Source organism: Archocentrus centrarchus, chromosome 15 (genome assembly GCF_007364275.1).
Source record: "Archocentrus centrarchus isolate MPI-CPG fArcCen1 chromosome 15, fArcCen1, whole genome shotgun sequence".
Classification (NCBI taxonomy): Eukaryota; Metazoa; Chordata; class Actinopteri; order Cichliformes; family Cichlidae; genus Archocentrus; species Archocentrus centrarchus.
The window spans coordinates 1,980,964-2,003,229 of record NC_044360.1 but is presented as its reverse complement, the minus strand read 5'-3'; the positions used below and the strand labels follow the sequence as shown (position 1 = coordinate 2,003,229).

General features: G+C 45.3%; 1 protein-coding gene across 1 annotated transcript in view; it reads left to right on the top strand.

Moving 5' to 3' along the window:
- Positions 1–1,959: 1,959 nt before the first annotated feature.
- The window catches only part of slc30a6 (solute carrier family 30 member 6), a 63,627-nt gene continuing 43,320 nt past the window's right edge, over positions 1,960–22,266 (top strand). Inside the window, exons 1-4 of the mRNA XM_030748064.1 lie at positions 1,960–2,143; positions 3,555–3,601; positions 5,369–5,455; positions 11,561–11,645. Coding sequence (XP_030603924.1) covers positions 1,960–2,143; positions 3,555–3,601; positions 5,369–5,455; positions 11,561–11,645 — 403 coding nt within the window. The remainder of the gene's footprint in view (positions 2,144–3,554; positions 3,602–5,368; positions 5,456–11,560; positions 11,646–22,266) is intronic.

Sequence of the window (22,266 nt, the reverse complement as noted above, 5' to 3'; positions counted from 1 at the left end):
TTTTTCTCTGGCTGCTTCCAAGCTGTCCTCAGATAACTCACTTTCCCCTCTCCTCTTCACCCTCTCTCTCGCTCCCTCGTTCTCTTTCCTTCCTTACATTTCATTGTCGGTCGCCCAGGGCCCCTCTCGGCTACGGTGGCATTCGGGGCCCCACGGTGCCATTTACAAACTGTCCCAAACAAAAAACTCCATTCAGCACCACACAAATGAGCAACCACATATTCAACACACACTCGGCTTCAAGTGAAACACACACACATTTCCACAGCTGAATCTGTCACGCTCCCTCTTCTTTCTCATAAAGTCTTTAATTAATGAATGATTTTCACACCCTGCTGATTTTTGCTGCTGGTGTTTCAGAGCTGCAAACACCTACAAAGATGTTATTGTTTCTGCTGTGAGGGTTTTAACTTTGGAGCCAAGAAAAGTCCATCAGAGCTGCCAGGACTCTGAGTACGACCTGTTCCTGAGTTTAATGATAATCAGCATTGAAATGTAAATAAAAGGCAGCAAATGTCTGAATAAAATGGAAAGAACACAAATTGTTGAGAGAAAAGCTGCAGGCTGGAGTTTATTAAACCAACACTTTTTACATGTTATAATCGAACAGCAACACTTATGTCTAGATTTCAGATAAAGAAGTATGATCAGTTTCTTGTTCATTTATTGAAAAATAGGAGCACATTTTGACTTTGATGGCACCAACATGTCTCAGAAAGGCTGAGCTGGGGCCTGGCTGTACTTTCATGTAGTACAAATACCTCAGGACAGTGCAGTGAAACTTTCATTTAACCAGGCAGATCACCGAGAAAATTCTTACTGTGAGTACCAGCCTGAGAAAATTCTGAATATCTAAAACATGATATCAAGAATTAAAAAAAGAAAATATTTCAACATAAGTGCTCTGACCTCATGGTGACCCTGAACTGGTGGGTGGCTGCTAGGATACATGGATGGACACCCACCGGTACACCACTGGTGGTGAAAGCTTTGGTTATATTGTGTCCTTATTTTAAAAAGGCTTCAAGCAAACGGAGAAAGCTGAATCACAAATGTGGCTCGGGGCTTTTAGTCAGGGGCGTGTCTGTCGTATTTTATAAATCAGAAAATTAATTATAGGGTGTATAGTTCAATTTCCTGGATGAAACAACAAAGATCCACGAGTACATCAGGAAGATGGCCACAAAGGATCATGTGCTTAGTGAATACTCAGGCAGCAGAAACCTGAGAAAGAAGAGGAGGAAGATCAGGAACCATCATGGAAGGACAGGCCTCTGCACAGCGTGTACCACCGGCAGATCGAAGAAGTGGCTGATACTGAAAAATCCTACCAATGGCTGGACAAAGCCAGACTGACACACAGCACAGAGACACTGATCATGGCAGCACAGAAACAAGCTCTGAGCTAAGATCCTGTGGGACTTCCAGACTCAGACGGACAAACTGGTGATGGCTAACTTTGAAGGTAACCTTGAAGCCTTCAAAGTGACCCAAGGTCCTGATGTTCTCCACATGGTGATGGATGACAAATGTTTAAACCGTTAATCAGATAGCTAATGCTGCAGGCATCTCCCGTGAACAAGGTGAGAACATTCTGCATAATGCACTTGCCATGACTTTTGACACCAGATCAAAAACTCATCAGGCTGGTCACTGGTTGTTGTTAAGTCATGCCCTGAGCGATTTGTAATTTATTCAGATTTTTGCAATTCATATGTTGCATGTTGTTTTTTTTTTTCTTAAAAAAAAAAAAAAAAAAGAAAAAGAAAAAAAAGTAAGAATCTTGGTCTGAATGGTCTTCCATACTTCGTCTTTAGCTCGGGCGAACAGCAGATCTCTATATCATACGAGCGGCTCGTTTCTTCAGCGCGCTCACTGATTGGTATTCAATAGATCTGTGGCGTGGCGCATGCGCGGCGCAACCAAAGAGAACAGGCTGATGGGAACAGGAAATCCAAAATGGCGATGGACGGAATGATGTCCACGTCCTCGGGTCTGTCCTACCACAATGCCGGGGACTTTTACCCCAGAAAGTTCGGCCCGAAGCCGGACGTGGTGCCGTCTGGGGTGACGGAGAGGAAGGTGGGGCCGCTGGATAAACCGGACATGGTGTCGGTGGATGTCCTGAACATCAAGGATTCAGGTTTGTTATGCTAACAGGCTAACAGCTAACAACACGTAATCAGCTGCTCTGCTGTTTGCCGGCTGTAACGATACGCGCAGCGTGTTTCACGGCCGGTTTAAGCCCGTTAGAGCGGTTGTTTTATTTTTTGCTGAGGATAGTATCCGGATAATCAGTGAGTAGAAGGCGGCGTGTGTTCACACTCCTCCACTTTCCAGCAGATATCTGCTGCGACCGGTTGGGAGAGAGACAGAGATTAATAATAACTAATGTGGAGTGTAAACGGTGTAAAAAGAGGTGAATGAAAAGAAACAGTGCATCATGGGAACCCCCCAGCAGCCTAGGCCTATAGCAGCATAACTAAGGGAGGGTTCAGGGTCACCTGATCCAGCCCTAACTATAAGCTTGATCATAAAGGAAAGTTTTAAGCCTAATCTTAAAAATAGAGAGGGTGTCTGTCTCCAAGCTGGGAGCTGGTTCCACAGAAGAGGGGCCTGAAAGCTGAAGGCTCTGCCTCCCATTCTACTCTTAAGTATCCTAGGAACCACAAGTAAGCCAGCAGTCTGAGAGCGAAGTGCTCTGTTGGGGTGATATGGGACTATGAGGTCTTTGAGATAAGATGGGGCCTGATTATTCAAGACCTTGTATGTGAGGAGAAGGATTTTAAATTCTATTCTAGATTTAACAGGGAGCCAATGAAGAGAAGCCAATATGGGAGAAATCTGCTCTCTCTTTCTAGTCCCTGTCAGTACTCTAGCTGCAGCATTTTGGCTTTTCAGATAGCTTTAATCTCCAGTGATTATCCAGCATCTGTGGGCATTCCCTGCTTGCTATATAAATTTAGTAGAAATGGTGGAAGCGGTTTTCTGTCAACATGCTTGGGAGAAGCTCGCAGAAACAGGCCTGTACTAAACCACTGAATACGCAGAATTTTAACACCTTGAAAGACTTCACTCAAAGACTGCCTGCAGTGCTCCTTATCACAATCTGCATGTAAACAAAACACAGGTCAGTCCAATGCATGCCATGACTGCACCTCTCAGGCCTGATTTGGGTGCAAACATATTTGTCCCTCTAGTTTTTCCATTTTACACACACACACACACACACACACACACACACACACACACACACACACACACACACACACTTGCCCAGTCTAGCTACTGCCAAATACCAACTGAAACCCAGTGTGAGCCATTGGAGTGACGGCTGGATGACATCAAGGACCCCGTCAGCAGTGGCCGATACAAAGACGAGGAAACATGGGACAGGACTAGCTGGTCACCAGTGACTAAACCTTTTGAAAATATTTCCTGCGTAGAGGAATATTTACTGACATCATGTAATCACACTCAGAGGCCTAAGTTGGTGATTGTGAGTCTGTTTTCTTGTGCTGTGACACACTGACTGTGATTTCTGTCGTCCACAGACATCCCGATGCACAGGAAGAAGCACGAGCACGACACCTACATCCTGGTGAGTTTCCTCTGAAGGTTTCAGTCAGTGTTTCCTCTTTTATGCCTGCAGTAGTTCACATAGACTTGCACACAGCCAGACTAAGCTGACACTGAAGCTGAGCAGTGGTGAGTTGAGCAAATGGAGACACTGTGACAGGAAGACTTTAGAGTGCTGAGAGTCCCGTTGAGGATCATAAATTTAAACACAGCTTTGTTAACGAGGCCTTAGCTGCAGTGCTTCGTTATGACGCCTGTGCTTTCGTTTCTGTTCGCGTCTTCAGAGACTGATTGGGAGTACGTTTTTAGGATTAGTGGGAGTTTGTAGAAGGAAGCTGGACAAAGCTTTAATGAAGTCTTTAGTGTGTGATACAGAGCAGTCCTTTGTAGGGAAAATGTAATATTTTAAAGTTAAAAAAATTGCAAAATTAAAGTTTCTGCAGCGTTGTGTGTATTTTTTCTGGGTTTCAGCTGTATTTAAGCATAAATTTGGACTTTTATGGCTTTAAGGAGTTATGTCTGGGTTTTCATATATTAACGGCAGGAACATCGAAAAGCTGAAAACTGAATTAAGTTGGTGTCGTGTGAGAACATTTCTGTCTCAGGATCAGTGTCTTTAAAACCTTTCCAGTCCTGCAGAGTTTTAATGAGGAGGCTCAAACATGATTTGCTTGCTGTTTTATGCTTATGGGGTCGTTTAGTTTGCCCGGCATAGACCGGGGTCCTATTAAGAGCTGACTTAAACCAGTTTATCAAAGCACACGCTGGATCATATTCATGTGCAGAAACAGTGAAATCCTGGTCAGACGGCCTCTTAGTTTCTCTGTCTTTAACATGAGTCTGTGAGCCTACACTCTGTACAGCCTCTCATTTTTTACAGGAATGTGTGCCCTGGTGCAGCAGGCCAGTGGAAAGCTGTGTGACAGATACGTTTGACCTCCTGTAACTTTATAGGCTTTGACTCTGATCGTTACATCGTGATGTTTCAGTTTGAAACAGAAACATTAAGATTAATTTATGCTTCTGCTTTGAAGCTGAACAACCTGATGCCGGTACCAGCTTTGATAAATGTGACGTGCCTGCAGTCTTTCCACCGCACAGCTAGATGGAGATGTTGGAGTTTTTTGCTTCCAGTTGTTTCTGAAAACTGAGACAGAAGAAAAACACGTAGGAGGGAATGACGGCACCAAACGGGCCAATCACAGACGCTGCAGGCTGCGTCAACGCCACAAACTGAGCCTGACTTCACTGTCCCAGAGCCAGCAGTTCATCTGCATCTTAACATGCTGCTACCAAACTGTAATACATAATTCAAACGTACCTCAAGTTTTTTCTGTTTTAGTTTTATTAAAGCAAAAAAACACATTTTGTGAGAAGTATTACAGTGTATCTTAAAAGTTTCCAGGCACAGGGATTAAATTAACTTGAATAAAAATCCCGATCTGATTCTCTGTACCTGGTTAAAGTTGCTTGAAGTCGCCCCCCCCCCCCCCCCCCCCCCCCCCCCCAGTGAAAACAATCTTCATCTGAGTTACAGTAACTGTCCTCCTGTTGTCTCCTTTAAACTGTGTCCCCAGAGTTTTAGTAATGTTATTCTGCAGGTTCCTGTGAAGCTGAAATTAATGTGCTACCACACCTGACCACATGGTGGCAGTGTAGGTCAGTGTTTGCCTGCTGCTCGGCTCATCTGTCCCAGACTTTGTGGACCTGATTGTAGTTTAACTGACAGCTGCACCGAGTGTCTTATTTTGCTTCTGATGTCTCTTCCTCGCCTGTTTCTGATTTTCAGGGGACGATTCACCCGTTCAGGAAGACGCACAGATCCGTCTTTGGGAAGCTTCTGCAGGAATTCAGGCTGGTGGCCTCAGACAGACGAGTAAGTGATGATGTGCTGTATGGCCTCCTCTTGTTTTCACTCGGTGGTGATCATGTGAAGGATTCCCACATTATAATCCCGTTAAGCTGGTTAGATGCTGTGTGTCATACACGGAGCCCAGCCCAAACACCTCCTGTAATCCTGTTTTCCTATAAGGTCACCGTGTTCCAGCCGGGATGAAGCCCTCAGAGGAAAACACGTTCTTTGTCTCGTTAAAGTGGCATCAGAGCCAACGTTCACCTGCTTTCTGCTGTCTTCTGTTTCATCCTCGCTTTCAGGTCAAAGTTTAGAGGATTCGCTCTGATTAGAAGATTAAATCCAGAAAAACCACCAAGTTTAACTGAGCTTTTCTTATTTCAAACTGCCATCATGGTATATGACAGGTAACAAGCAAAAATAGCAGAGGTCCCTTTAAGTGATTTAATAAAGGTTGTTTTAGGGTTAGTAATGCCAAGCATGTGGAAATAGTGATGGACACAGCTGATCATAGAGGTCAGAAAATGAAGGTTTATTTCTGGTAGGATTTCAGGATGAGATTCTTGGTACCTGAAACCTTCTGGTTTCTGTTTCTCCTCCATCTGAGCCGTATTTCCTGTCACGTTTGAGCCGGCTTTGGTTGCGTGTAGGTGAACGGTCTGTGTGGAGAGGGAAACGGTGTTTAAATTCATCTGCATTCATAAACAGGCACCGATGAGCTGAACAGGAAGCCTCCAAACACACAGCATGATAACCTGGATGCTCCTGAAAAAAAAAAAAAAGACAGCATATATCTGCCTGTGTGGATTTAATCACACCTTTTCATTCAAAATCTCTTCTGTGTCGCACCCCCCCCACACACTCACCCCCCGAATTACCAGATCACAGGCTTTAAATGCAAATGGCACGCACTCACCAGTGTCACCCACCCCAGGAGGTGGCCAGTCTCTCTGGGTGACCGTCCTCAGCCTGTCAGCCCCCCGACAGCGCATTTAAAAGGTCATAGGTCGGTGTCCGTGCTCAGTCTGGGTCCACACCAGACTCCAAGCCTGGAAACCGACCCTCCATCACCACAGCTCTACACCCCAGGGAGTTTCCCACCACCTCCGACTGATTAACGCTGGTTTCCACCACAAAAGGAGAGAGAGAGAGATCACTGCTCGAGGGACCAAATGTAATTCTTAGTAATTTGTTAAATAATAAATACTTATTAATAATTAATGAGTCAAAACCATTTGGTTGTGTGAGTAAAAACAGCAGGTGCTGTAGGGCTGAAAGAATAAGACACACAAAACAAAACAGAGTCAGATATTTGGGCCCGGACCTTTGTGGGCTGACACGCAGAGTGTTTCCAGTCTGTGAGACAAAATAGAAACGCTGAATGATCCTTTGGTTCATTGATTGATTGAGTTGCAGGGATTCCTCACTTAATTCTCACTGAAGTGCCGCCATTCTGGCTCAGATCGTCCTCTAAAAGCTCCTAAATCTGAGTGAGGACACTTCAAGTCTGTCCCAGCGTGCACCACAGATACAAGTATGGGTTTTTTTTCCATAAACACCCTCCCATTCACGCCGCCTGCTGTAGGGTACCCCCCCCCCCCCCCCCCCCCCCCAATAAAGATACATAAAATATTCCACAACAACATTATTAAACTCGCCGCCTTCAAAACAGGAAACAGAAGCAGAGTTTGTCCTGATTTCTGGTAATAGCTAAAAATACAATTAGAGTGCATTTAAAAAATAGTGGAGCCAAAACAAAACAGGGACAGATGTGGAGCTAAAAATGCTCCAGAACAAGACCAAAAAAAGAAAAAACACTGAAGGCATGGTAATGAATGTGAAAGGATTATGTGTGTGTGTGTGTGTGTCAGCATTATTGTGCTATAATCCACTTTGACTATACACCGGCGGGGGGTCTGGCCTCCCCGTAGAGCCCGGGATTGGATTACGCGGTGTCGTACACGGCTTAGGGAGCAAACACGGTTCAAAGCAGCGAAAGTTGAGACGTGCTTCCTCAGCGCCTCATCTCCGCGCTCCGCTTACCGCTCGTGTTTGTGAAATAAAGCTTTTCAACATCTGATTTCAGGGTTTAACAGCCTGATGCAGATTTTTTTTACAGTATAGATGCTGATCGCTCGTGTTTTGTGCTTGTGTCACCTTTAAATCTGCAGCTTTCACAGTGAGCCTGTGAAATAAAGCCGTCAGACTCTCAGGGCCTGAATATGCCTTAAAGTATATGCACTGCCTAGAAGGCAGAGGGCCGGGTGTTTACCTGGGGAAACCTTCAGGTTCAAGGGCCTGCTCTGCAGACTAAGCTCAGCATACCCAGGATAACGTTCCCAGATATCAGCTGACACAAAGCTCAGTTTCTCCCAGTCCGGCTGCGAGCAAGTTCACACAAAACCGGCAAAACATGGAGCGGTCGACTGGCAGACAGCAGTGTGCGACTGTGTGTAATAACAGGGAAAGAAAAAAGCCCTGTCAAATATGTTTGAACTAGAACATATAAATAAAGTTTATTTAAAGCCAAGAAAAGTTGTGACTGTGCCAGTTATTAGACTTATCCAATGGTTTAAATTCATAGCCCAAAATTGGGGCGAGTCCCAGCTGAAATGGTTCTGTGAGTGTGATTTACAGGTTAGGTGGGATACTAAACTGCAGGTCTATCTCGTCCTGCTGTATCTGTCTCTGTTTCACTGGTTTCCTTCAGTTTCCAACATCAAACGGTCCAAATTCTTTCAGCTCCCATAAAACGATCGGTGTGGCTGTTCTCCGAGCTGATTTAAAAGGTGTCGAAGTTATCGGGAAATTAGAAGAGCTCCGACTGAAGGATTTCTAAAAGTAGAGCTCTGCTACAGCTGTGAGCAAAGAAGGAAAAATGAAATAACAAAAATGATGTGCTACCTGGCGGACTGGCACAGCAGTGTGGGCAGGCTCATGCTGTGTTAACACATTAGCAGAGGGAAGATCGAGGATCAGGGTTCAGGTGTTCCTAAAAGTTCATGTTGAGGGTCCCTGATGGGTGGAGATAAATGCTGTCATATGGCAGGAAGAAGACGCTGCAAACGGACCAAACTTCAGCCAAGAGAACATCTGAGATGATCCATCCACATGTTTTGGATTACTCACTGCGAAAAAGTCCTGATCCTCAGCTGAGTCAGCCTGAAACACCGTGAGCTGCAGTTACACCGAGAGGTTTAAACGCTGCGCTTAAAGACGTGCTGCACATGAACAGCTGCAGAGGCCGAGAACGAGTTTATGGGGGCTCGTGACGAGAACCTCATCCAACGCAGGAGGAAGCGTTTAGACCCGGAAAACTGAAGTGGAAAGGTTCTCCCAGTTCAGCTTCAGCGCATGTGTGTGGAGCTGCAGGTCATCAGTCAGTGTTGCAGCAACGAAATGTCCTGATGAAGCTGAAGGGGGACACGAGGAAGGACACGACTGCAGGACAGCAGAGAGAGAGAGAGGACGATACCGGCAGGCGTCGTCTCATTTCTGCTGCTTCAAACGAGCGGGAAAACTCGTCTGCAGCCGCTGCCGCCGCTTCATTATGTAAGTAGGTTTATTTTGAGAGGAGAACACAGCCACCCTGGAGACAGCGAGGCCTGACAGCTCGGGTCTGAGCGGCGCACCGAGGGCAGCAGAGGTCATTCCTTGTGTTTTAATTGCCACCAAAAGCGAGCCTCGGCAGGTTTCTGCGGCGTCACGCAGCAGGTTTCACCACAAAAAAGTCCCATAATCCTCCTCTGCACACAGACCCAAGGCTGATATGAGTCACACCTCTGCTCACCACGATGACACACATGTGCCTGGCCCCACGCAGCGATGCTGCAGCGTGCCACGGCGCTCGCTGATGATGTAATCGGCCTGGCATCAGCAGCGGCTCCTGATTTTTAATACAGTACCTGGCGACTGAGCCTCCGCGGCTCTGTCACTCCGATGTCACATGTAACCTCAATATGCTGGCACACCGTCACGCCGCCGGAGCACCGGGCGAGGCCGCCGATGGACGAACGGGGGCAGCAGAGCGTCGCAATGCGACCGCCGTGCGCTCTCCTCCGGGCGCTCTGTGCACGTACGTGAAGTGAAGTGAAGAGAAGAGGAGGGGGTTGGGAATGTTTTGGCCCGAGCGTTGTCTCTGTGTTTGCACACACACGCTCACACACAGACGCGCACTGAAGGTCTCCCATGCCTGTCGCTGGCTAGTGCTGTCCCCAGACGCCCCAATGCTGTCATAACACAGCACACCACAGTAATTGTAGATTTCACAGCACTCGGCGCTCCCCACCGCGGCATATGACTCCAACACGAAGTGACAGGCCAGGACACAAACACACACAAACACACAGCCGCTCGCCCGCCTCGTTCCATTTCTTGTTTCTCTCCCCTCTGAGACACGCACACACACACACGCACACTCAGAGCTTGGACTCAAGGTTTTTTCTCTTCATTGAAATTTCTGCTGATTTTACATCCAGGCACACAGACCGGGGGACGGACTGCACCAACAGACCAAAGACGTTTGTCGTACTCATTGCTCTGAGGGAGTGGGGTCACCTTCATGTGTCCCATAAAGCCCACAAAGATTTAAATGTGCTTTAGCTACCCTGGTGTTACAGCATGATTTCTGTGTGAAGGACTCAGGTTGGATTTTCCACAAAAATCCTGAGGGTGTGATGTTGGGCATGGAGTCTAGCATCACTTAACAAAAACCGTCGCTGATGTAGCTTCACAGAGGATTTAGGTAGAGCTAAGGCTAGCCAGCTATCTGCTACATTGGTTAATACTGGCTAAGGTTCATGCTATAGCTCCTCACTGAGAGTCAAGAGTTCAGTTCTTTACGTTCTGTTAGGAAAACAGGAAATAGGTGCAGCAACACAAACACATGAAAGTATAGCAAATAAGACGAAAACAGTTTGGACGATTCTAACGAGCTTGAAAGTCGATATTTGGTGTGACCACCTTTTATTCTTTAATACAGCCTGAACTCTCCGAGGCAGCTTTCTCTCATTTCTTTAAGCTCTTTTTCGGGCGGTGCTGCCTTTCCTCCCATCCTCTGTCAAGATGATCCCACACTGCTTCAGTACCGTTGAGGTCCGGGCTCTGTGGAGGCCCATCCATGACTGATCAGGACCATTTTAAACATTAGGAAAGCCTGGCTCCTTGGAAGCAAAATATAAAGAAATGAGGGGTGGCTCAAGACTTTTGCACAGTGCCGTATACTCATTGGCAGTGGTATTTTGAAGGTGCTCTGTTTCCTCTGGTTTGGTTCATGCATTTCTCTGTTTCGGCGCTTGGAAACAGAGCAGCAGACTTTGTCAGACCTGGAGACATCACTGATGGGCAGAGCTGCTCTTTGTCATCGCCGAGCCCGTTTCCTGCTCTCACATGTGTGTGTGTGTGACCTTCCTCTGGGCCGGTGTTTCTGACTCAGACCTCAGCGAGCGTGTTCAGTCACACGGCCAAGCCTCATTCACTCAGACCATTTACTTCATTCCCACCGACCTCGGAGTGGCAGGACCACAGGGCGGGAAACTCACCCTCTCTGTCAACACCGGCAGCTCCCAGTTAGATCGGAGCTCAGGCTTTAGGTTAGATGTTGGCTGATCACCTGTTGGAGGAGAGTCTGCTGCAGGTGCTAACTGATGGTTGGGGGCGCCCTTAAAGGGAGGTGTTATTTACAGCAGATGTCTCGGTAGCATTATCAATTGGATTATTTATGCTTTTTACAAATGTGTAGCACAGAGATCAAAACATAACTTTGATTTTTAAACTATATGTTTGCTCAAGTTAATCAGTGTGTCAGCTGATCCAAGCCTGACTTTAAGAGAAAGCTGATGTTGGTCCTTGACCATTGGATGTACAGATATCAGCTGATGTGCCTGTGATCGCCCGATTAACCGTCCTGATGGATCTGTCAGCAAAAAGCTTTTGGGAATTTCATAGAATTACTTTGATCAAAAATAATGAATTTGTGCGAGTGAAACAGAGTCCCTAACGGCTCTTGTAGATATAATAATAATTAAAGAAGGGTTTGTCAGTATGATGGGGCCTCTGCGGGGCCGCGACCCGGAGCTTGAGCCTCTCCGTTCTCTGACGACTTTCTTGTTTGTTTGTTGTCGTTTGCAGTCGTGGAGGATCCTGCTGTTCGGGGCGCTCAACCTGCTGTGCACCGGCTGTCTGCTGATGTGGTGCAGCTCCACCAACAGCATGGGTGAGTATGCACACGCAACACACACACACACGTGTCTCAGTCAGCAACAAGGTGACACACACACACACACACACTCATATAAAAAAAAAAAACAAAACAGTGACAGAGGGAGATGCACTTCGACACATTCAAACTGACACACTCAGAGTCTCAGCAGATACCTGTCGACACACTGTAAACACAGATGGACACACACACATACACGTGTGTGTGTGTGTAAATACGCACTGTGAACGAATCTTCAGGACGTGTGTGAGCAGAGTCGTCTCACCGCGGGGGGTCAGACCGATCCTGATGCTGCTGTATGCGTGTGTCTGAGGCAGCGGGGGGGGTCACCTCAGTCAAAATACTGCGCTTTAAAGGGCACGTTGAAGAAGCAGTCCTTCACAGCGTCCGCTTTCACCCTCCGGCGCTACAATACAGAGAACGCATCGTTCATATTGACGGGCACGCTTTGGTCTGTCCTCTCCAAACACAGCAGCACCGCAGAGCAGAAGGAAGAATCGTTCTGCTTGATAACTGCGTGGCATTTTGTTACAGGATATTATAGAGCCAGGTTTACTGAGCAGGGTAAACTGGCCTCAGAATAGTGCAGATGGAAAGGAAAGGTTTGCTAACAGATTAATTCATGCAGCGTTGCAGTTCAGATCAATGGGATGCAGCTGAATGTTAGTCTGCAGTAAAATAGAGTTACTGAGGAGCCAGAAACATTTCAGAAGCTTGGAGAATTTGGGGCTTTGGAGACTTTAAATGAAATATTGGTTGTCAGCAGCTTCCATGAAAGTCGGTGTTGGTCTTAAATGTGTGTGAGTGTGTGTTTGTGTTATCTAGCATGCTGAGCTGCAGCGTCTCAAACTGTTTCTCTGCCTCGGCTGAGCCGAGCTCAAATTTAGGACCCAGAATGAAAAGATAGGTTTGATTGTTGTGTTTGTGCGTGCTCGTATCAGCGCCGCCTGTCTCACGAACAAAGCGGGCGAGAGTCCCGCATGCAGCTGTGCAGTGAGACGGCGTGTTTATGGTCAGCGAGGCTCGTGTCTGCCACCATCATTAAATCCTGTCAGGGATTCCATCGCTCAGGAAAACGCCGCCCTGAAAAGAACAACATGCAACTTTATCCCCGCTCTGCCTGCAAATACTGCGGCATCGGGCACACACACACACACACACGCACACACGGGGCGGGTGGCGTCAGGTGTCGCGCAGACAGGAAGCAGAGAACAGAGGTATCGAACAAACGGGAAGGCGACACCGCTGTCGATACTCGGCCCCGAGGAGAACAGCAGGAGCAGACAGCGGGCCGGTCTCAATACTGTCAGACAGTCCTCTTCACGGATGAAGTCTCCTCCAACCTCAGGAGCAGCAAACACAACTTTAGCAGTTTATAAGGAAGACTCTGCCTGTGTTTGTGTTTACGTGATGCAGACTTTCAGAAAAAGCCAGCAGCTCTCACACTGCAGCGCTTCTTATCTCTTCGTTGAACTACATTTGTGCAGTTCAGTGGTTTTCAGCCCAGGATCCGCCCCTTTTTATGGCGTGAATATTCAAGTATTTTTCTAGAAAGATCTCTAATTTGTTCCAGCCTCATAGACTCTGTTCGTGCTTTATTGGACGTGCAGAGGAGGTTTGAAGTGGCTATTGTTGAGATTTTAGCAGTACTACTACCTAATACTGTTGCCAGTACTGCTTATTGACTCAGTGCTTTCTTTGTGTCATAAAAGTAAATTAAGAACCAAGGTTGTTACATTGAACTAAAACTGATCTAAAAACTGTGGAAAAAACATTTTAGTTTAGGGAATAAAAACTCAGAAGTGATTTTGTGTACTTATAAAACTGACAGAATAAAAAAATTAGATAGGAATACCTGCTCTGATTGTTTTAACTGTGTGTGTGTGTGTGTGTGTGTGCGTGTGTGTGTGCGTGTGCGTGCGTGCGTGCGTGTGTGTGTGTGTGTGTGTTAGCTTAGAGAACATGGAGCCAGATTTAGATGTAATAAGCAAAGTAATCACACTCCATCAGTACTTGCCACTATTATTAAAAACAATGAAGATGTAGCTGGACCTGACACAGACTTTTGACTTTTCCTTATATTTTATTATATTCAATTTTTTACAAGCAGTGGTGATGGACAGGTTAACAGGTGAGGTCAGGCAGGAGTCCGATGATGTTTGCAGACCACATTATGATCTGTAGAGGAGGGAGCAGGTGGAGGTATGCTCTGGAGAGAAGAGGAATGAAAGTCAGGAGAAACAAGACAGAATACATGTGTGTGAATGAGAGGGAGACAGGTGAAAGGTGCAGATGTAAGGAGCAGAGATAGATGAGTTTAAATACCTGGGGGTCAACCATCCAAAGCAATGGACAATGCATGAGAGAGTGCAGGCAGGGTGGAGACTAGGGTTTAATATTTTTCCCGAAAATGACATGAATCAAATCCCGGGAAATGACGAGCCATTTCCCGGGAATCCCGGGAAAAAGTTTATTTATTTTTTTATTTTAATTAGGCCTTCTGTAGCCTGTGTCGGCCTTAACCTATTGTGATATTGTAGAGGTAGCTTTCCAGCTATGTCCTGTTATGCCCAGTAGGGGGCAACGTCGGCTTGATTAACGCAATAAAACCTACATCTCGACATTCGAGTGCTCGAGCTATGCGGTGTTGTATCGTTCCTCAACACTCCCTTAACAAATATAATTCGAATATTCCTCCATTGTACATGGAATTATACCAAGATATTTTACAACTGCTGGTGCAAAACAATACGGTTCATCTCCACAGCATTGATAAAGGCTCAGCCACGCTGTCGTGGCGACATCTGTTGCACTATATCTCCACCAGTGGAACGCTGTAATAGTCATTGAAAAGTTAACTACCGTACTTCACTACAATATGACATAACACAGGGCCTTGAGTAATGCACTACGACTTGGTCATTGCCATTCTGGCAACAGCAAATTTATAACACCGTGTCTGAGGGTTAAAGTAGGTTCGCTGTGAATCGTCTTTTGAAAAACTGGCCAATCCTTATAGCCTAAAAAATATACATTTTACTCAACTCCATTTTAAAAGCGAAATATGTTAAAGCAATCTATTTCATGATAATTTCTTCACACATTAGGCCCGTATCCTAATTCATGATTGTTAGTAAGCGGCTGCAAACGAGGAAAAGAAACACTCGAAGTTAAACAGATATTTCTTTATTGTTCAGGGCAGCCATATTTTATAGGCTATATAATGCAATATAACAATATATAATAATATAAAATTATATAATACAAAATACCTTAGGGTAAACACATTGCCTACGATTTCAACAAATTAAAGAGGAAAAAAGTACAACTGTGTAATACCTCTATTAAAACGCTTGAGATGAAGGCTGAAGCCTTAAACGGAGGCTGAATGTGCCTGAAATGAAGAGTAATGCTTTTCGCATTAAACAAACCCTTCTCTCAATATTTCCTTAAATTTAACATTCTGAAGCTTTCTTTTCTTTCTGAAAGTCAAATCGACGCGCGCGACTTTTTTCCCGGTTTCCCGTCTAACGTTTCCCGGGAAACGGGAAATGGTTCTGATCGCATTTCCCGGGAATCCCGGATCCCGGGATTAAACCCTAGTGGAGACGAGTGTCAGGGGTGATTGTAACAGAAGGAGAGCAGCAAGAGTGAAAGGGAAGGTTTATGATGGTAGTGAGACCTGCTGTGATGGATGTCTGGTAGGGATGTGTGCAATTACTCGACTAGACGACTAATTGTCTCTGTTGTTACTAGTCGGTACCAGACATACTAGTCGGTTAGCTTAATTAAGGTTTTAATTAACAAAGTGCTGTCCTAAATGTTATGCAGCCATCTGCCACCAGATGGAGCTGCAGCCCTTACATCGTTATAGAAAAATGCCATAACGTAACCTGAAGCGCACCTCCTGAGAAACACCCTTCCTTTGTACAACGAAGCTAAAAAACTAGCGGGACAGATGTGTTTGCACCTTTAAAAAAAAACTGACCAAAATAATTTTTTAAAAATGGACCCAGGAGGGGAAAAAGTGCCAGCATTTTGTGTTTCTGTCGGCCGACACCGCACGTAAAACACTGGACACGACCGAAAGGTAATTAACACACAAGGCACCTGCACAGGTATAAATGCCGGCATCAACATCAGCCACTTACGTAGGTTACGTCGTAGCAGCTGAAGTCTGAATCAGGGGTAAGCTCGAGGTCGCAATTTTTTTTTTTTTTTTGTTGTTGCATTTTTGGCCACAGCGGCTTTTATGGGCAGTGGAGAGAGACAGGAAATGGGGGAAAGATACAGGGGAAGACATGGGGGAAAATTGGTGACAGACCGGGACTCGAACCCGCGCCGCCCGCACCGCAACGCGGCATATGTATGTGGTCACCAGCTTCACCACCCTGGCGCCATCTAAGTCACAATTTATTCGTCTTTCAGATGTTATTTTCTCATCTCCAGTGATGCATGAATATCGTTTGCAGTAACGCGTTTTCATATATTTGGCATCAATTGATTTTATATTTTTATTCTTCGGTTGGAGTGTAACGTGCAGCGTTCATAACGCGCGATGTTCGGTGCTGCACAGTTAAGCAGCATTTAAAGTGTGATCATCATACAAGAATGTGAGTAATGGTTTCAGAGGCCTTTGTTTAGACAGCTTTTGACATTGTCCATTAAATGGGCATAAAATGTAATTTGATATCTGAGTGTTTCTTAGTTTTAGACTAGTCAGTCTAATTAAGAAATTGGTCACCAGGAACATCCCTAATGTCTGGAGACGGTGACACTAACACAAAGACGGGAGGCCGAGCTGAAGATCTCCGCTCAGAGTCAGAGAGGCTGAGGAGGGAGGGTGGAGATGGAGATGCTGGAGCTGCAGGCAGGAGCAGAAGAGGAAGACCTCAGAGGAGGTTCATGGATGTAGTGAAGGAGGTCATGCAGAGGGTGGGTGTGACAGAGGAGGATGCTGGGATAGGGTGAGATGGAGGCAGATGATCCACTGTGGCGCCCCCTAAAGGGAGCAGCTAAAAAAAGATATTTTATTTAGAATTTGATTTATTGAGCTTCTTTCATTTATTTCCTTTATTTAACAGTTTTTTCAATTTGAGATGTTTTTGTCATATTTAATTTTACTGAGTGATTCTGCTGATTTGTTATAGGCTGTGTTTGCTGTCTGTGCTGCACCATCTTTAGTTTCTGCTCTGCTTCTGCTTCCTGATGATGTGTGAGAGACGGGTTATAAGAGTCTGAACTGAGGGACCATCCCATTATTTTCATTTTCACTCCGCTCTGAACGCCGTGTACTGACTGTGTGTGTGTGTGTGTGTGTGTGTGTGTGTGTGTGTGTGGTGTGTGTGTGTGTGTGTGTGTGTGTGTGTGTGTGTGTGTGTGTGTGTGTGTGTGTGTGTCAGATCCAATGACATCTCCTCCTTTGCTGTTGGCTAGCGATCCTTGATGATGTGGAGCGTTCACTGTTTATCTTCCACCTCATTAGTTTGAGGCCAACATACGCACACACATGTATGAGCCGTGGATGCAAAGATCCTCACAGGTTCACACCTACACACACCTTCAGTTATTTACATTTTTGATTGTTTATGTTCAGCAGAGAGATTTAGATTTTGTCTTGAACAACCTGAGGAAGAGCAGGAAGGACCCAGCCGTCATATCTGGTGTTTATTTCCACTGATGAGTCCGTGTTTTCAGGAGTATCACATGTCTGCAGACTTCCGGCTCCATTAAATTATGTTCACTTCTAAGCCAACATTCAGACTGATTGCACGCTCGAAGACAAAATTAAACGCCTCATTTGCAGGCATATCATTATTTTTACTGTTTTACTTGGAATAATTCAGATTAATTTCTTTTAATCGCTGCAGCTGCTGGTGTTTTCTGGTTGCATTTGAAATAAAATGTGTACATCCAGCGCCTCTGGTGCATTTCAGCCTTTCATTTAAATGAAGCATAAGACACGTACATGTCACTCCCCGCACACACAGACAGACACACAGACAGACATGTCCCCATTGACCTCCTGTTGCAGACACTCTTTAGCTAATGACTAACAGCCTAATAAGATAAGATAAGATAAGATAGGTGTTTATTCGTCACATGCACAGTTATACACAGTACAGTGCACAGTGAAATGTATTTTGTACCTGCAACCATATATACACACCGTATAAATAAGGAGAATAAAAATAAAAATAATTAATTCACACTATACTCTATATACTATACACTATACACACTTTTACGTGGAATTATAGATTATAAATTATAATATTTACATTGTGCAATAATGGTCCAGTTAGGGCTCAGAGTTGAGCAGACGGATGGCTTGTGGGTAAAAACTCTTCTTCAACCTTTCAGTCTTAGTCCTCAGGCAGCGGTAACGCCGGCCTGATGGAGCAGGGAGAAGAGAGAGTGTCCGGGGTGGCTGGGCTGTTTAGGATCTTCATGGCCCTCAGCCTGCACTGCTTGGTGTAAATGTCCTGCAGGTTGGGGAGGGTGGTTCTGATGGTCCGTTCAGCTGAACGAACCACCCTTTTTAGGGCCATGAAGTCCTGCTTGGTGCAGTTTCCCATCCAGGTGGTGATGCTCCCACGCATGATGCTCTCAATGGTGCAGGTTAAAAGTTCCTGAGCACCTTGAGTGGAGCTTGAAGTCTCTCAGCCGCCTGAGGAGGTAGAGACGCTGTCTGGCCTTCTTCACAGTGATGTTTATGTGATGAGTCCAGGCCAGGTCCTGTGAGATGGTCACTCCCAGGTATTTGAAAGTGTCCACTCTTTCCACCTCAGCACCACTGATGACAAGTGGATGGTAGTCCCTCTGCTGCTTCCTGCTGAAGTCCACGATCAGTTCCTTCGTTTTGCTGACGTTGAGCAGGAGGTGGTTCTCCTGGCACCAGTTCTCCAGGCGGGAGACCTCTCTCCTGTAGGCTGTAGACGTTTAAATACACACTGTAGCTTACGAACACCACAGTCTGTGTTCAGGACATCAGGACTTTGATTCACTCAAGACTTCAACCACAATCAGCTCATTTTTATCCTAACCTAAATCACATCTGCCAAAAAAAAGAAGAAATGAGGGGTGGCTCAAAACCTTTGCACAGTACAAAATTAATAGCAATAAAGCAGCAATAAAGTGAGAGCCTCGTACAATACAAGTCTCATAAATAATTAAGGAAAAAAGAAAAACGAGCAAAACTGTGAACAGGTTTGAGCCAGGAGCAGGTATTTAAAGGTGGAGCAGGTATTTAAAGGTAAATCAGGAGCTTTCTAACACACAATGTTACACACACTGTTGTCTCTGTGAAAGCAAAAAGAAATGACGGTCAGTGCTGACCTCACATTGTGTGTAACGTAAACGGTGACGCAGATAAAACGTATAGGAAATATAAAACAGTAACATAACAGACGGCCATTGTTAACAAGCACAGTTAACGCAGGTGCGAGTGCACCAGCGGCACTGCAGGATTGCACAGAAAATATAAAGTGATGTACAAATTATAAATATAGATCACATAAATTAGATTAATGAAAAAATATCTAAAATGTACACTTGCAATTACCTGTAAATACATTTGTTTGCTTGATAACAATAAGATCTTGAATAACTGAAGTCTGAGGATTTTTAGGAGTTTTAGACCTGAAGGAAGACGAAGTCAGTAATCTAGTGCCAGTGAAACTGGTATGTTACATTAAGAGGGAGCTTGTAAATGTGTGACATAATCTGAATGTTTGGGAGCTGACCTCTGGATAAAAACCTGCGTTTCCTCGATTAAATGCAGCAGCCCCCCCCCCCCCCCCCCCCCCCCCCCCCCCCCCCCCCCCCCAAAAAAAAAAAACAACAAAAAAACAAAAACAAACATAAAACGTAAAATCCTCATTTACAATTTAAAACTATAAACCCTTTGTGGGACATCTGGACTTTAAAGAAAAATTAAAAAAAAAATAAACAGCAGCACACAAAACATCTCACCACACTGACTGGTAAAACTCTGCCCCTGGTGGTGAAAGTTTGAGTCACAGTCTGCAGGGGGAAACTACGAAAGCTCCTTTAAATCTGTGAGATTTGCCTCCTGTGGTACAGCCAGCTGCTGAGTGAACTCAAAGAGAGTGTGTGTGTCTGTGTGTGTGTGTTGGTGCTGTTTAAGCAGTCGTTGTTGCATTGTTGCTGAAACTTAATCTGATGATTCTTCAGATCTGTGTGTGTGTGGTGTGTGTGTGAGAGAGAGAGAGTGAGTCCATATCAAATTGTGCAGTGGACTACTGGATCAGTTTTCAGCTTTCTACAAAATGAAGGACCTCAGCTTTTGTCTCACCAGACCCACCCCACCCCACCCACCACCCACACACACACACACAAACACACACACACACACACACGCACACACACTCTCCCTCTCTCACACACAGTTTGGTGTGTTTGTCCATCAGTGTTTCCTTTTTTTTCCTGACTAACACACGCAGAGATCCATCTCTTCCCTCTCTCCTGACAAACACACACACACACCTGAGCACTGTCTTTTACCTGAACTCACCTCTTTCTCTCTCTCACCTCCGTCTGTCTCAACCACCTGACCCCGCCCTCCTGCCTCCCCCCAGCTCATGGATGCTGCACCGGACTGTCTTTCGTCTTTGAGTGTCTTCAGGTTTCCTGCTCCTCTTGCGGCTAAAAGGAAAACCTAACCGAATGTGCACATCAGCGTTTGCTCCGAGGCTTCGCAGACAGAATAAACTCGGTCAGGTTGTTCCCCGCAGCAGCTCCTGGGTTGGATGAGGCTCTGTCTCGTAACGTGCAACAGTTCTTTAGTTTCCAGCTTTTTAGTAGCGCGCCTTTAAGCTCTGATCGTTTTATTGGCACTCAGATAATTTGGACCGTTTTTAACTCTCAGCGGTGCCTCGCTGAACAGATGAAATATCTAATTTATCACTAAATACCGGCTCTTCTCAAAAATATTTAACTAATAAACAATTCTAAAATCATATAACATATCACCAGGCTCACTGTATATTTAAAAATTTAGATTTGTGTGTGGTGTCTCCAGCTGTTTGTCGGCCCAGAGCAGCTCAGAGAAACCAGGTCAAGTGTCTGTTCCACAGACGAATAAACACACATCCTCCTCCTCCTCTTCCTCCTCGGGACAGATGAAGACTGAGAAAGGTGTGTGTTTGATTTGTGTTCACATTTTCCACCATAGCACAATGAAGGAGCGCTGCTATTGGATTTCAGAATAAAAGACCTGAACTCTGGTATTTCTGATGTGGTGTTAATGTGCAGATTTTCTTCAGGGCTTCATATCCGAACTCAAGATACATAAAAGAAAGGAATCAGAGTTTTCTGGACTTAATTTGTTTTCAATTAGAGTAGAACATAAAAAAAAATAGACGCTAACATTAGAATTTGGAATATTTCAGTCATGTTTTCGGTTCGTGTAGTGTTTGTGGTCATATCCATGAGTTTGTTTGTTTGTTCTCATTCAGAGACGCTTGAGTGCACACATGTGATCTGTGTTTGTGTGTGTGTGAGTGTGTGTGTGTGTGTTGTCCCCAGGCCCTCGGGTTCCTGTGTGTCAGAACACAGCTGGTGAAGCAGTTCGTCCCACGGGGCCTCCAACACAGCCAACACACACTTGCTGTAGTGTGTGTGTGTGTGTGTGTGTGTGTGTGTGGTGTGTGGTGTGTGTGTGTGTCTGTCTGTCTGTGAGAGATCCACTGTTCTTACTCCCCAAACAGCCACCACATGTGCTTCTGGCTCTTTTGTATGACTCGATCTCCTAAACACACTGATGATGTCTGAATTTGCTCCTGAGGGATCCCACCTTTAAAGGGACAGCCCGCTGCAAAACACTGCAGTGATTTCATTCGTATTAATTATAATTTGATGTATTGTTGGGTCCAGACTGCAGGAGTAGGAGTAGACCGAGCCGACTGTTCCTCTTTCCATACAGACGCCTTCTCTTTGGCTATCTGCTGATTCAGAGTATGATCCAGTAGAACTTAAACATTAATTTAATAAAATGACTGTTTTAGAAACTCACTTTAACCCAGAAAGAGTCACAGCTGCACGATGAGCCTGGTGTCAAATACAGGAGACCTTTTAATGTGCTACAACGTGTTTAAGCAGCCGTCAATCCCACGTGGTTGGAGACAAAGCAGAGGAGGGATAGTGGATATATCGGACAAAGGATTTGAAGGTGGAGCTGCTGGGCAGGAGGAAAGAGGAGGACCTCAGAGGAGGTTCATGGATGCAGAGAGTTGGTTGTGTGACAGAGGAGGATGCTGGGATAAGGGGAGGTGGAGGCAGATCATCACCGGGGCGACTCTTAAATGGAGCAATGACGACCTGTCTCGCTTGATTTACAGCACGGCCCCGGAAAGTTTACCCACAATGCACTGAATGATCAGAAAACAGATCAGACCTGCGGGGTAACAAGTTACTGTTTGTGAGACGTGGAACTGGTTGCAGTTTATTAAAACTATGATAGATCCCATCATACTGATGCTCACAGCATTGATATAAAATTGATTTGGTTGCAGTTTTAAACTGAGCTTAAATGTCTTTTTAGCCCTGAAAATTTAATGCGAGTATCCCCGGTACTTTATGAAGTCACAAGGGC